We start from the raw sequence: 15,761 nt of genomic DNA, 5'->3' as shown, positions 1-15,761 counted from the left end.
TATATCTAACTCACCTCAGATGATGTCCCATAGTAGTTCTCCACCCTTCCGCTCAGTTTCGGGGATGCATTGTGGCTGTGTGCATGTGCTGGGGGAACTGTGTTTGTGTTTCCAGGAGTCCTAATGCTCCTGTTTGGCAGCCCTGGTGGGAAACTATTCACCTGCATCTCTTGGCGATATTTATCGTAAAGTGGGTTGGAGGCACTAAGTACAGGGGTTCCTCGGGTTTCAGCGTCAGGGTTTCTGCGCGGGTCTTTAGATGGGTCCTTAAAGGCCGCTGGTGGTTGGCTGTGAGTGTAAGTCGAAAGTCTGGATGGCAGAGATGAGACCTGATAAGGTCCATCAGCAGCTTGGAGTTTAAACTGAGGATTCTTTCGAACAGACGTTATGATCTTGGGGCGGATTCCTTTAGGTTTAAGTTTAGGTGATGGAGAGTTCTCTTTGGGGTTAGAGTTAGAGGAGCTCTGCTGGATGTTAAGAGGCGCTTTTGGGATTCCACTTGTGCTTATGTTTGTTTTCACTGGAGCTCTCAAACAACTGTTGCCATAGCCCTGAGCTGAGGTTGGTACAGCTGGGTTGCATCCTGATGGGATGTGCCTAGAAGCTCCAGAGACATTCCTGGAAATGAGGTACATAGAGGGCTGCCTGCGTGGTGAGCCCTGTGGTGTCCTGAGAGGGGATTGAGGAGGGGTAGATGACCTGGATTCAACTCCAGTCCTGTTGGGACTGGAGCAGTTCCTTCGATAAGTGAGCTGAGCCTGAGGTTTGTTTTCCAGAGTGGGTATGTTAGAGGGACCAGATAGATGTTGTGCAGTTGTAGTTGTCTGTTTTTCCATGGGTGGAACCTCCCTATGGGATGCCTGGTTAGTCTGTCTTAGCTGGGAGACAGCACTCATGTTGTAAAGGTGGGAGAAGTCTGACGGTTCCCGTAAAGCAGATTTTGTAAGCTTTCTGCTTGACCTGCTGCTGTGTGACTCTGGTGATGCATTGTTGGAGGAATGTAGCACTGTCCCAGTTTGCTGAGTTTTAGGCTCTGGCAAGTTCCTGTCTCTTATCATCTCTGTCTGGCAGAGGGGTCTGACGAGCTGTTGCTGTCGAGGTGGCAGTACCCTCTCCTCAAATCCAGTCCTTCTCCTTTGGCCCAGTGCTCCATCACAGGACCTTCCGTTTCTATGATGACTCCTTTCCTCCAGTCTCTGTTCCTGGCCATAGTATTGTTGACAGTCATATCTCCCTTGAGGACGAAATGGTGGAGAATTCTGATTGGTGTCTAGGGAAGCTGTCCTTCTGCTGGTCTGGGCTGAGGTAGAACAGTTGGTGTTGGGAAAAAGGTTTGTCTTGGGGTTGGGTAGGGAAATAAGAGATGCTTCACCACTGGAATCCAGAGCACTAGACAGACTTCCACCAAGAGCAACAGCTGACAGACTGGAAACAAACACATTTGTCTCAGACTTGGATTCCTTCAGACCCCCTGTCCGTCTATCCCTGCCTGTTCTGGTGTCTCTTTTCTCTACTGAGCCTGTCACGTATGTATCCAGCTCTTCAGTACTGTGACAGGCAATGCGTTTCTCTTTGCTCCTCTGTATTCTGCTCTCTTCCCTGTTGTGGTGGTAGTTTCGCCTGACACCGGTTGAAGCAGAACTGGCCGTTGAACTTGAGGATATGGACATGGGACCCTCATCCTTACCATCTCTCATGCTTTCTCCATCATCTTCCTCTTCGTTATGCTCCTCCTGACTTTGGTTTCCTAAGAATGTGTGGATTTCAAATTCTCTGAGCTCAGGCTCCATACATTGCTGCTCAGATCCCCAGATTACAATTTTGTCTGGAGAGTCACTCTGACGAACCAGTGGAGGAATAGAGCTTGTGTTGTACCCTGTAACCTCAACCAGACCCCCTCCTTCTTGGTCAGTGGCTGAAGTTATTTGATTGGCATTATCATCTCCTGATGAGGTGAAATGGGTTTTATTTCCAATCTTCTCTCCTCTTTCAACACTGACCCTCAATCCATGAAAATTAGTTGGAATGCTCATCTTTGACTTTTTTATTAAGCACGTTCAGGGGTTGAGGCCATTTACAGAGTTTTAAGAGTTACTTTAATTTTTGCTCTTCCTTATCAGGGTCAGTGTTTTTAGAGTCATTTGTCAGAATTATCCAGGAGTTGGTTATCATCTCAAGAAGTCTCTCTCTTTCTTTCAAGTTGCCGCACAACTTTAGATTGAGTTATTTAAGTTGATGTTAATGGATTTAAGTGAAGATAGCAGTCTGATAAATCTGGAAAAAGAAGAAACACAAAGGAAACTATAAGAAAGAGCAAATAAGTTCATAAACTTCTGATAAAATCATCAGATTTTGTCCCTATAGAGTTCCAGAAATAGTTTATGTCCCCAGTGTATTTGTAGAATAACAGCTGTTAATTTGCCCACAGTGCTATTTTCTTTAAATTTGTAAGTTATGTCGTTAGAAGGTTCTTTGACACAAAACCTCTCTACACAAGGAAATGTGGGGAGTCATCAATCAATGTGTCCATAAATGTATAAAGAAATAAAATCAGAACTTCAGTATTAACACAGTTTTTGTCAAAATGATTACTTCACTGCAATAAAATGGCGGCGCGCATAGACGCAGCGGCTTTGTGCTCTCCGACTCAAAGTTTGTCTTTTCCACTTTGCGCGGTTAAAAACACCTACAACCGACAGAATTTACTGGCCATTGGTCAAGCAATCGGGGGAAGTCTGTCACAGGAGCTTTTCCGTGTCCACAACATCATTCCGGTCGATATTGCACGGACACCGGGCTCTCCCTGGATTACAATCCCAGTATCTACGACAGGGCGACGGCGCAGAGATCGTAAACAAAACAGGGGGTGTCGCAGCGGCGTGTTAGTTAGCGAGGCTCAGGAAACAGCCACACAAACCACCTCTACCAAGCATTTTTCTCTCCACCGTGAGGTCTCTCGCTAACAAACTGGACGAATGGAAGCTGTGGATTGCAACTGACAACCTCATCCGGGAATGCTGCGTTCTGGTGATCACGGAGACGTGGTTAAATCCAACCATACCGGAGCCGGAGATCGAGCTAGCAGGCTACACAGCACACCGACAGGACCGATCAGCGAGCTCCGGTAAGAAAAGAGGAGGTGGACTATGCGTTTATGTAAATAACAGCTGGTGTACAGAACTCCACAGTAGTTGTTAGCCACTGTTCTCCCGGCGTGGAGTTCATCACAATTAAATGCAGACCCCGATAACGCCATTCTACTCACTGCGGTTAACATAGCACCGGATGCTAACGCTAGCTCGGCCGTGGGACTCCTGCATGATACTATCAGCAACAACCAGAACAAGTACCCCGAGGCTGTTCACATCGTCTCTGGGGACTTTAATCATGCTGATCTGAAATCAGTCCTCCCCAAATTCCATCAACACATAAAGTGCACAACCAGGGGTGATAAAACTCTGGACAAGCTGGACACAAACATCAGACAAGCATACAGGGCTAAACCCTTAGCACACCTTGGCCAGTCTGATCACGTGTCCCTGCTACTGATCCCTGCTTACACCCCCCTGAAATGTGTCCCCAGTACAACCCGGACTGTCACCATCTGGCCTGAGGATGCCTCTCACCAACTACAGGACTGCTTCCAGAGAACTGACTGGGAGGTTTTTGCACACCAGGACCTGGAGAACTACACCTCAGCAGTCTTGGACTACATCAGGTTCTGCACGGACAATGTCACCAGGAACAGACTCATGAGGATCTATCCGAACAGGAAACCCTGGATGACTAAGGAGGTCCGGGGCCTCTTGAAAGCCAGGAATGCTGCTTTCAGGTCTGGGGACAAAGCACTCTACAGTTCTGCCAGAGCCAACCTGAGAAGAGGCATCTGCCAAGCTAAGGCATCATACAGAGGGAGAATAGAGAAGCAGCTCAGGAGCAACAACACCAGGCAGGTGTGGCAGGGTGTCCAGCACATTACAAGCTACAGATCCAGCAACCAGCCATGCAGGGAGGGAACCACTTCCCTGGCAGAGGAGATGAATATCTTCTTTGCCCGCTTTGAGGCGACACCTACCACAGCTCCATCACAGCTGCCTGTCCACAGCAGCTCTGCTCTCACAGTAGAGGAGTATGAGGTGAGGCAGGTGATGAGGAAGGTGAACCCAAGGAAGGCTGCGGGACCTGACGGTGTGTCGGGACAGGTGCTTAAAGACTGTGCAGACCAACTGGCTGGAATCTTCACAAAGATTTTTAACCAGTCCCTGTCTCAAGCCACTGTCCCTCCCTGCCTAAAGTCCTCTACCATTGTCCCCCTGCCGGAAAGAACCAACATCAACACCCTGAACGACTACCGTCCAGTGGCACTCACACCGATAATCATGAAGTGCTTCGAGAGACTGGTGCGGAGTCACATCCTTGCTGGCCTGCCTGCTGAGCTGGACCCTCTCCAATTTGCCTACAAAGCAAAGAGGTCCACAGAGGACGCAGTATCCACAGCACTTCATGCCGCCCTGACCCACTTAGAGAAGCAGGGGAGCTACGTCAGAATGCTCTTTGTGGACTTCAGCTCAGCATTTAATACTTGGACTACTTGGACTAATAGCTTCCCCAACGTCTGGTGTCCAAGCTGGTAAACCTTGGGCTCTCATCAGCCACCTGCAGTTGGATCCTGGACTTCCTAACAGGTCGCTCCCAGAGGGTCAGACTGGGCCCCCACACCTCCACTGCTCTGAGCCTGAACACCGGATCGCCACAGGGTTGCGTGCTCAGCCCAATTCTCTACACCCTCTACACTCATGACTGTGTCTCCAACCACCTCAGCAACAAGATCATTCAGGCGGGAAGGGGGAGCTGGAGTACAGGGATGAGGTGAAGCGGCTGTCAGAGTGGTGCAAAGTCAATAACCTGCTCCTCAACATCTCCAAAACAAAGGAGCTGGTGATCGACTTCAGGAAGAACAAAACGGACATCCAGCCTCTCACCATCAGTGGGACCTGTGTGGAGAGGGTCCCAGTGTTCAGGTTTCTGGGCATGGAGTTGGAGGACAAGCTAACCTGGAGCACCAACACCAAGGAGCTGTTGAAGAAGGCACAGCAGAGACTGTACTTTCTGAGAATACTCAAGAAGAACCGTCTCCCCTCAGACCTGCTGCAGGCCTTCTGTCACTGCTCCATAGAGAGTGTGTTCACGTACAGTCTGTGTGTCTGGTACGGCAGCAGCACATCCGCGGACAAGAAGGCGCTCCAGAGGGTTGTTAGGGCAGCAGAGAGAACCATAGGCTGCCCCCTCCCCACTATGGAACAGATTTATACTTCCAGGCTCCACAAGAAAGTTTTGGACATTTTAAATGACTCTTCACACCCTGGCCTTGGTCTCTTCCAGCTGCTGCCATCAGGCAAGAGATACAGAGCAATAAAAACCAGGACAAATCGCCTAAAAAACAGTTTTTACCCGATGGCAATCATGGCACTAAATTCAAAGGCATAAGAACTTCTGCTCTTGAGACCACTTTGTTAAAAATGTAAATTCTGTTGCGACACCTCCAGTCGCTGCAACCATCTTCTGATGTCTATTTATTTCTCATTTTGTACTATTTATTTCTTTATCTTTTTTATGTATGTATGTATATGTACAGTACAGACCAAAGGTTTGGACACACCTTCTAATTAAAAGGGGTTTTCTTTATTTTCATGACTATTTATAAGGCAAGAAATCCCACTTATTAACCTGACAGGGCAGGTTGACCTATGAAGTGAAAACCATTTCAGGTGACTACCTCTTGAAGCTCATCAAGAAAATGCAGAGTGTGTGCAAAGCAGTAATCACAGCAAAAGGTTGCTACTTTGAAGAAACTAGAATATAAGGGGTATTTTCAGTTGTTTTACACTTTTTTGTTTAGTGCATATTTCCACATGTGTTATTCATAGTTTTGATGCCTTCAGTGTGAATCTACAATGTCATTAGTCATGAAAATAAAGGAAACTCATTGAATTAAAAGGTGTGTCCAAACTTTTGGTCTGTACTGTATATTGTATATTATGTATATACACATAACCTGCATTTTAACTTCGAGTCGAGCAAATCTCAATCTTGTTGTAATCTGTTGATGACAATGGCAAATAAATCTTATCTTACTTGTATTTGATTTGGCAACTGCAGAGTTGATCAACAGTAATAGTAGTTAAATTCAATCATACTTGAAAAGCGTAGAAAAGGTTTCTACCAGACTAATTCCAACTGTATCATTTATACAATTTACATTAAATCAAATCTTGATGCAAGTATAAAATAAACAGTAGCACAATACATTCAAGGAGAAATAATGTTCAAATATACTGTACATGTACCCATTTATACTATAAACCCAAAGAAAGATTTTTTTTTCTAGATAATTTATGAATATTTTATATTAGTAAAATCTATATTTTGTTGTGGGGTTGGCGGCTTAGGACAGAAGAAAATGGCAGCAAAGGTAACCTCTTTGGGAGAAGGCAATGACGGTTAGCACATCAGACGGGTGTTAATGCCTTTGCCTGACACAACATCTCCAAAACAAAATGCCTTATCCATGCTATGAACACAATGAAAATCAAATACTATGTATATATTGTCTGAATCAGAAGTGGTACCAGGAGGTCTATTTTTAGCACCACAAATTGCGTACAGTAATGGAAAATGACAAAATGTTATGGCTACAGAACAACATCTCTTTCATACAGATTCTTCTTCTCCCTTGAGCTGAGTAATCTTGCATACAGTATACAAAGACGGTGCAAAAAAGTAAGTAAAAATACAGCAGCGCAGGGAAAGCCATTTAGTTTAAATCTTTACATGAATTATAGCATGTTATGCCTTTGAGTATGTACTTTTTTATGAGCAGTGGGGCTGTGGGAGCAGAAAGAGCCATGTGAGTTGATTATGAGCGCAGTGTCTGTGCTTGAATTTAATGAAAGGTTTGAGTAGGCAGTGGGTGACTTTGGAAGGATGTATTTTCTGAATCATCCAATACAGATTTTTCCAAAGGAGTGAGAAGGTACTGGCACAACAATAATGCCGACATTGTGGGTTTGTTTTGTTGTTTTTTGTTGCAGGCTGTTGATAATAGCTTACATTCAGATACACAATTACTGGCCACATACAATTTTCTTTGAACACAGTCTGCATCTGTATAATTTTATTCTCTTCTTTAACAATTAAACTGAAACAAATATGGTGAAAGCATTTTTTAGTGCAGGATGAATTATCCGTGTACTGAAATGCACACAAAAGAAAAACTGACAATGCATACAGAATAAATCTGACACTTTTATGCTATTCCAATTTCATGTATAGTTATTAAAACGTAGCCTGCTGATGGATCCAGATAGTGCAACATATTGTTTTAAATCTTTATCAAATAGTATAAAACATATTGAGCCAATTAGTTTATGTTGGTTTTTTTCTCCATCAACTGTCTTTGTACACCTCATCATGCGTCTTCCTTCACTTTCCATTCTGTTTGCATCATTTCAGAAATTCAAGTTGAGCCCTCACATAATTATTTTTCCAGCAGAGGTGTCTGTTCTCATTAGCAGGTCCTTTCTTCATGTATCTGATGGCAGGCATTTTAGCGAACTCACTGCTAAGATGGCAGCTCACTCTGCCTGTGGCTTATTTGTGAATTTTTTTTCCAAGTGCACAAGAAAGGAAAGCATCAAACAGAATATGTTTTCCTGATGATCAGTTGGTTTTGTGAATTTGGTACTGAGCTAAGAACGATCTATTTGAAAAAGATAAGAAAATGTGCACGTTCTTTTATTATACGTAAAGATTGCAGTTAAGTATTTGTTGACTTCTCTGTAGTTTTCTGTTTTGCATCAAAAAGAGAAACAGAACCCTAATTTGCGTTACATACAAATAACAACAACAGGCAATCTGCCCACTCTGCTCCTGTGTATGTTGCTCGCTATCAAATAATTAGCTGGTTACAAAACACACATGGGAAACTCAAAGTGGTAGGGAAAGGAGGAGGAGGCTGAATTCTCCGAGAGGACATGGTGCCAGATTGATTACAGTGCTGATGTAGCGCCGAAGCGTGTGCTGGTGACAGCAATCTGAGGGAGGCTGAGTGCTCTGCTCAGTCACAGCTCCTGTACCTCAATAAACTGCATTTCAACAAACAACCAGGCTGACAATGCCAATTTGGTACAAAACAAAATAAAAGTATTTCAGTGCAAAACATTAAATGAAAAATGTGAGAAAAATAAAATACACTTGGCTCCCTTTCTTTTTTGACATAAAGAATGCAGTTTATTAGGCAACTAGGGCATATGTGCTAACTAGGAGCCAATATGTTATTTTCTTTCAGTATAAACAGGGATGGTACCAAATTTTGCAGAACGTAGCCCAGTCTGACAATCAAATGTGTTTGGCACACCTTCATGTGGAAACAAATATGCACAATGATGGATGGACACTCACTAAAAACTAACAAGATGAGGGAGGTACATCCCCCCTACTACAAATGGATGCATGCATAACATGATGAAAGCATGACCCAGGAAGAGCTGGTACTTTGATGTTAATCAAGTTCTGTTCCAGATTTTGGAACAGAACTTTTTGTGAACCCTTATGTGATTTTAAAACAAACCAATTAAGTCGCTCATGACATGAACAAGATCTCAACATAATGTGAGCTGAAAATGTAAAAGAAACCGAGAAAAGACTCATCTTAATTTGACTATGAGGATTCAGTCTGAGTGGGTGAGAGACTGAGACATAATCTGACGTGGGAGGGATAAGACTTGCACACCGGTGAAAGAAAAAAGTTGCTGAAGATTTCTAATTAGGCGGACGGTGGGGAATGTGTAATGAGAGCCGCTATATGAGCTTTACGGCCCCGTTTATGATGTGACTTACCGATTGAAGCCCAAGAGAGGGGAGCAGAGCCATTATTGGAAATCCCTGACCACAAATAAGGCTCATTAGTAATGAAATGCTCACACTGATGAAACTGGGAACCTGTACTTCCGCTTTAATAAAATTCTTCTCTCCAGACAGATGTAAGTGAATCTCAAGATAAAAGCACTTACAGAGAGTATAAGAGACTACCAAAACATTTTTTTATTTATTTAAAACTACTGGCAAAATTATGGTGTAATCAAATACAGTTTGAAGGAACAGGAAATTAGTGATTAGTTAATGAGGGGTTTTTTTTCTTCCTTTTAAATACGGACAAATCTCCTAAGTGACTGTTTTATTTTTTTAATAATTTTTTATGATGTGAAGGAGATGTTCCAGAGTGCCTGGTAAAAGTATTCATATCCCATGAACGATTTATTTATATTTTGTCTGGTTACTATCACTAAATACATTAAATTTAAGGGGTATAGCAACATAACTGAGTTCACAACTGTGAATTGGAAGGATATGTGTTTTTTTTTTTTCTTTTTTACAAATTGACCTCTTGAATTTGTCATCTAATGTTAATAAAATTCAGTGCAACCTCTTAATCCCTTTTAACCATTTTAATCTCAGTTTAAATACAGCTGTTCGCTGAAGGAGTACAGCAGCCAGGTCAAGGACAAAGCTGTGGAGAAGTTTAAAGCAGGGCTAGATTAGAAAACAATCTAAACCTTCAATCCACCAAAGTGGTGGCAACATAATGCTGTGGAAATGCTTCTCTTAAGAATGTATTTAATGCCAGCTTAAATATGACTTATTTCATGTCTGTGAATCCCAAAATTCCAATAAAATACAAGTTTGATGTTGTAAACTTACAAAATATGAAAAAGATCAAGTGGTATGAATACTTGCATGAGACAGTAAAAAGATGCTTCTTTCTCGTGATTGGGCAATAGGCTCGAGTGATTTGACATGTTTTAAGTTATTTCTTTCTTTCCTATGCACAGAGGTTGTTCTGAGAAAAACAGTCTACAGTCAAAAAAAAGGTTAATCAAAGCCAAGTGGCAAACATTTGCATTGTTTTATCTAAAAGTCCAAAAATTCTTTGAATTGAGCCCCGTGCTCTCTTTCCTATTTTGTTATTTTGCAGCATTTGTTTCCATTTTCAAACACACACACACACACAACTACTAAGACAATACAAAGCCAATCGAATGTTCAGGCGCACACTTGTGCCCAACATGCATTTCCCCGGTATCTTTGTTGTTCGTCCAGCAGCACAAGCGGCTTTCAGGAAAGCCATTTGTCTTTGGCACTTCGCTTTACTCTACTCCTCCCCCCACTGGCTAGCAGACAGGTTTTATAGCTCTGTGGTCCCCAAGGGGGACACCAGCAACACTCTCACACATGTATTCCCCCTTCCCATCTCTTTCATCCACACTTGTGCTGAGATGTGAATTCCAGCACTTAAAATAGAAACAAACGAGACGGCACAGAACAATGACGTCTGTTTGTGTGTATCACCATAAATCGTGACTCCTGAATATTTATACATGACATGATCTGATTTAGCACCTGGTTTGCATTAAAACTGGTTGCCCAGAAAGGTGGAACTTGCGTCAATGCACTTAATGCTATATTTATTGCATAGAGGTAATAAATCTAATACTTTGCTGGTCAGCACATTAAAACAGACATAACAAACAAAAACAGAACATTCCATGAAAGTCATCCAATATGTAAAAGCTCAGACAATCCTTGCCTGCTCCTCCTATATCTGTCTGCAGCATAATACGGGCAGAAATAGCAGTGGAATGAGCTAAATGCTTCATTATCACAGTGCACAATAGACACCCCGTCTGCAGAATCTCACAAGACGATTCACTGAGCGTTAAGTCAAGGGATAACTCATGGGATTTACCATCACATACAAAAAAGAAGCAAAGCAGCTCAGGAAACGACATATAAATAGTCTTGCAGCTTTTGTCTTTATTGATTTGAACTGGTTTTCCTTTTCTGCATCTGAAAACAACAAATGTTCCACTTTGCTTCTGTAGTCTGTGGTTCACACCATATTCAGACAAGCTTTGTCCCCACAGTGATCCCATCTGTTTTATGAGAATTTTGTAAGTTTCTGCCATGCTGGTCCAGCCAATCAAATCTTTCATCTTATTAATGAAGTGTTTATAAGAGCAGGGTGAGGCAATCAATCCCATTTCCATCGTTCTAAGGTGACACATCAGCAGTCTGCAGCTTCGCTATCTGTCTCTCTGCACTCCCACATCGCAGGGGGGACAGTAACAGGATTTATTGAGAATCTTGGGTCAGAGTGGGTGGTCATAGCTAAGTGAATAAGGGGGATATGGAAATAAGATCATCGCCAATAAAAGCTGATTTATCTCCTTACCGTGTGCAGGCATGCTGTGTTTGCTACCTGCTCTGAAACTGACAGAAACTCACAAAATGCCACTAATGGGATTCATCAGATGAGTCAGAAATGGCCAAATGCAATCAGACATGGAAACATTTTCATGCTTTGTTTCTGTGCTGCTCTCACAACCAAGAGATTACTGCAGTAAAATCTGCAACAAGCTCTGAAGTATTCTAAAAAGGCAACAAGAAACTCGACATGCATCATTTTCTGAATTTGTTTCTATGCAGAAGAAGAAAAGGGACATTTTAGTAACTCCATTATACAACCACACATAGCTCAGTCTGTAGCTACAATGCAACTTTCTCTCATTTTATCATGTATTCAATGTATTTTTCTGAACTTGTATGTAACCCAAAGTAGAACATAATTGAGTAAGTGGAAGAAAGATTTTAAATTGCCCTCTGGGATAAATAAGTATTTTTGAATTTTTTTTTTATTGCAAACAATACAACTTCAATTCATCTTTTTTGTCATGAAATTCAAGCAGTTTTTTAACCTCTTCATTGTTGAGATTTTCATTGTTTAAAAACTTAATAAAAGAGAAGTTCTAGTTCTGACTTCTTTTTTCCTAATTTTACATCATAAGCATTATATGGAAGAAAGACCTGTGTCTTTTGCAGCATCTATAATCCTGCGTTTAGCTCCGTCCATCTTCCCATCAATGATCAGCATCACTGTTCCTTCGGAAGAAAAGCATCCCAACAGTATGATGCTGCCATCATCATTTCTCATCAAAGAATTAGTGTGCATGGTTCAATATTTGTAATTTTTACTGATACATCACTGAATTTGTTCAAAAGACAACTAGATTTATACTACTTATAAAGTAAAAGAGTGTTTTTGCTAATAAATTCCTTTATGGTTATGGCTGAATGTGTAAAAATGTGTAAAAGTTCAAGGCACGAGAATACTCCTACACACAGCATCCCTGTAGCCAGATTTGATGAAAAAAAAAAAAAAAGCTGTCACTCGCAAGTACAGGTTTATGGCAAACAGGCGATGTTTGTGCTATGTACTTCATATTTTTTCATTCTTGCCTTTGGCAATCACCAGGAATCAATTTTCACTTCATAAGGCAGGTTTTGTTTCTTCACCGTCTTATTTTGCTGTGCTGTGCACCTTGCAACGTGATGAAATGCAGACAGAGCCAAAAGAGTAGAGAAAATTAAATTGGGGTTTAAGTTATTAAGATGGGACAAACTGATATTGGTCAAGCGACCGACGTTGGTGTAAACGAGCAGAATCGCCCCATTTGTCATAATACTGTGAAAAAGGAGATTGTGAGAGAGCAGTCAAAACACAGACTAGCATCCATCGCACTGGTGGCAGCTTGAAAGAGGCGTGAAATGAGGCTGCCTGTCCACACCGGTAGCTGGTAGCTCTGCATTATTATTAACAAAGCCCCTCCACCCTCTACCCTAATGCCTGTCGCAGAGTGAGAAATGTTAACTCTTGCATGCCTGAAACTGTATGGGACAAAGAGAGGAAAAAAATGTGCCTTACATTCAAGCTGTGAAGAGTACAAATAAAGAGAAGCATTCTTTGTTGGACTCTGCAGAGGCTGCAGACATTCAGAGCCAGACATTAAGATGGAAGGACAAGAGGCTGAGTCACCTTTGTTTATTTTAAGAAAATACAGACTGAATGATGAAGCACAGAGGAAGTACAATTGATTTGAACTAGTGGGGGTGAGAGAGGATTCTAGATTGCACTGCTATGTGTAAATGTGAAATGTGTTGTAATGTGCAAACCCTTGATGTGTGGGGGAGGGAAGATGGTGAGGAGTGAGTAAAAAAATTGCAAAACAAGGGTTCAGGAGGGACAGAGGGAAAGAATATATTAAGAAAAGAAGTGACTATTTTCATATTGGGAGAAAAGTGCTTAACAGAGCCATGAACTCCTTTGGGGTTGGGGGCGACATCTCACATGCACAACTTTTCTGGCGAACAGTTTTATTTTTAGCAACACAGACAAGGCTGAAAAACAGAAGTGGATAGATGCAGAATATGAAGAGGGCTCTTTAAATATTGATCATGTGGATTTCTGTCATCTTGCTGATTTGTGAAACGGGCTTTCAAGGATCTCTGCACATGAAAAGAATTGTTCAAGTAGCGGCTCCAGCTTACTTGCTCTTGTTACCCAAATGAGCTGACTCTGTGCCCTTGAACTGACTGCTGACATTCTGTAAAAGGTTGCACACAAGTGAAACAATGGCTTTCATGCTGACTCTCCACAGCATAGGGACGTGCATGTGCGTATGCGAGGAGGCGTGTCTCTCCCCCGCTCACCCCTCATGTCTTGGCCATGACTGCAGGGGAGGAGCCACGGCGGACTCATTGCCACCTTCCAGACAAAAGCAGCGTGAATTTGAAAACGTGGATTTGAGTGTGCTTACTCACATGCAAACATAACACGCTGAGATTTATATACATACTGACAAAAGTGGGCTAGGAGGTGGCTGCAACAATACAGTTGTCAAACTAACTAGAGTCTCTCTATGGTTTCCTAAATTGTTAAGACTCTTCTATTCAAAACGTAACTACTGTAACTAGAGGTGCACCAATTAATCTTTCAGAGCTCAGAGTTGTTGGGAGTTTTTTGTTCACATGTGTTTTAAACAATGTTTGGTGTGTTCAGAGAAAGCAAATATTCAGCGAGTTCAAAGCCAGTGGGATTACTTGGTATTATTGTTGATGTAATGCAGTTAATTTTACTTTAACTGTATATAATTAATCTTTTTCCCCCTTTTTGTTTGTTCTCTTTTTGTGCTGTAATCCTTTGGCGACAAAGCAACAAAAAAAAAACCAAACAGATAAAGTCAAAATCAGTATTGGTAATAAAAAAAACCAGATTGATTGGTGCATATTTAATTCAAGTAAACTTTATAGCATGCACTAAGAGTCACACTGACACACTTTCTGTGTTTCTTCGTAATTTTCTCAACTGAACTGTTTCCCATCCTCCTTCTCCTTGTTTGCCCTTTACAATATCCTTGAAGGTTGCACTAGTGTGCAACACTCCTGGGCTTTTCGACAAGCGTTCTTACCCGCAGAAACACACACATGCATGTATATGATATCTGAAACAGATGGCTTCTGTAAAACACACTCACAGACACACACGTTCGCAGCAGTGCACACTGTGTTCTTACTGAATTGATCGCAGCTGAGATATAGCTGAGGTCAGACATAATGTATCAATCATGCAAACGTCAGCATCCAGAAAGGCACCGACAGCAGACAGTTCAAAGGTCACTCACTGGCAGCGTCATGTCAGCCTACGCGTTAACATGACAGGAAGGATTTGCTGAGGTTTAATAAAATGAACTGGATGATCCATAAATGTGGAAAGCTTGTGGTACTGGAATCAATAAACACTATGAAGAGCATTTATCAGACACATTTTAGCAAAAGGCTCTTAGTTTAACCAGTACCACCAGGCTTTAATCAATGCAAAATCCTAAAGATGCCAATACAAAAACTGGGGTGAAGTTGGTCTCAAATTGCTCTTCACAATCTCAAGGACAACATTATTATTAGAAACAACTATTAACCAGCATTACTAAGGTGCGAAACATATTCACTTAACCTTTGTTTGATGCTTCATTTCACACCTCAGGTTCTCAGGGTCTCCAAGCAACATGATGGAGAGACTGAAAACAGTTTTGCAAAAGTGTCAGAAAAATCCAATAACCATAGTTTGGATTTTTTCTGGCAAAAAAAGAAAGGTATCAGACAGGAAGATGAGGTCTTAATTAATGCCCTCCCAACAGAGCTGGATCAAGGTTGTATGAGGCCCTGGGCAGAATTTTGTTAACCTTCATTTAAGGTGAGCAGCTCACCCAGAACAGCTCAACCTATCTCCCATTTGTATTGCCTTTGCTTTCTTTGTTTTGTGCATTCTCCAGCATAATATCCACAGAAAATGTTTTCCTGGCCCAAAGAGCTATAAATTTCAGTAGTTTCCAAATAGTGAAGGTTTAATTTCCAAATAGGGTTAATATAGAGATGGGGGTCAATCCGATCCAGTATTGATACACTAAACAGATGGTTGTTGTCAGATATGGGAGATTGCTTTGTTTAAGATTCATTTTAAATATAGGGGCAGAACTTGTTACAGAAAAGCTATCTCAGCGCAGTCTGCTGCTGCTACAGAGTGAGCACTCTGATGCTCAGCATGATCTTTTTTAGAGGTATTGTAATGTTGAATTGACAAAAATATAATATGAATATATATGGGTTTGTGCAAACATTTAGATTAATATAAACTGGGAGAAAACACATCTTTTACTTTACAACATAAAGGACTTGGAAAATTTGAGCTGCCTGTAGCTGCCTGTCACACTGTAGCCTAAAGTGACCCAAATACTTTTTTTTTTTTTGCCCTTGTGCGACCTGTATCTGATCTTTTAATGAGAGTCTGAACAGCACAAATCCAATTTTTA

At 41.8% G+C, this 15,761-nt stretch overlaps 1 protein-coding gene across 2 annotated transcripts in view; it reads right to left on the bottom strand.

Moving 5' to 3' along the window:
- mtus2a (microtubule associated tumor suppressor candidate 2a) overlaps positions 1-15,761 on the bottom strand; it is a 47,014-nt gene that overhangs the window by 29,533 nt on the left and 1,720 nt on the right. For both annotated transcript variants that reach the window (XM_028031565.1, XM_028031566.1), the window contains exon 2: positions 15-2,274. In XM_028031565.1, coding sequence (XP_027887366.1) covers positions 15-2,033 — 2,019 coding nt within the window. In that variant the 5' untranslated portion in view covers positions 2,034-2,274. The remainder of the gene's footprint in view (positions 1-14; positions 2,275-15,761) is intronic.

This window comes from Xiphophorus couchianus, chromosome 11 (genome assembly GCF_001444195.1).
Source record: "Xiphophorus couchianus chromosome 11, X_couchianus-1.0, whole genome shotgun sequence".
Lineage (NCBI taxonomy): Eukaryota > Metazoa > Chordata > Actinopteri > Cyprinodontiformes > Poeciliidae > Xiphophorus > Xiphophorus couchianus.
This window is presented reverse-complemented; position numbering and strand designations above follow the sequence as displayed.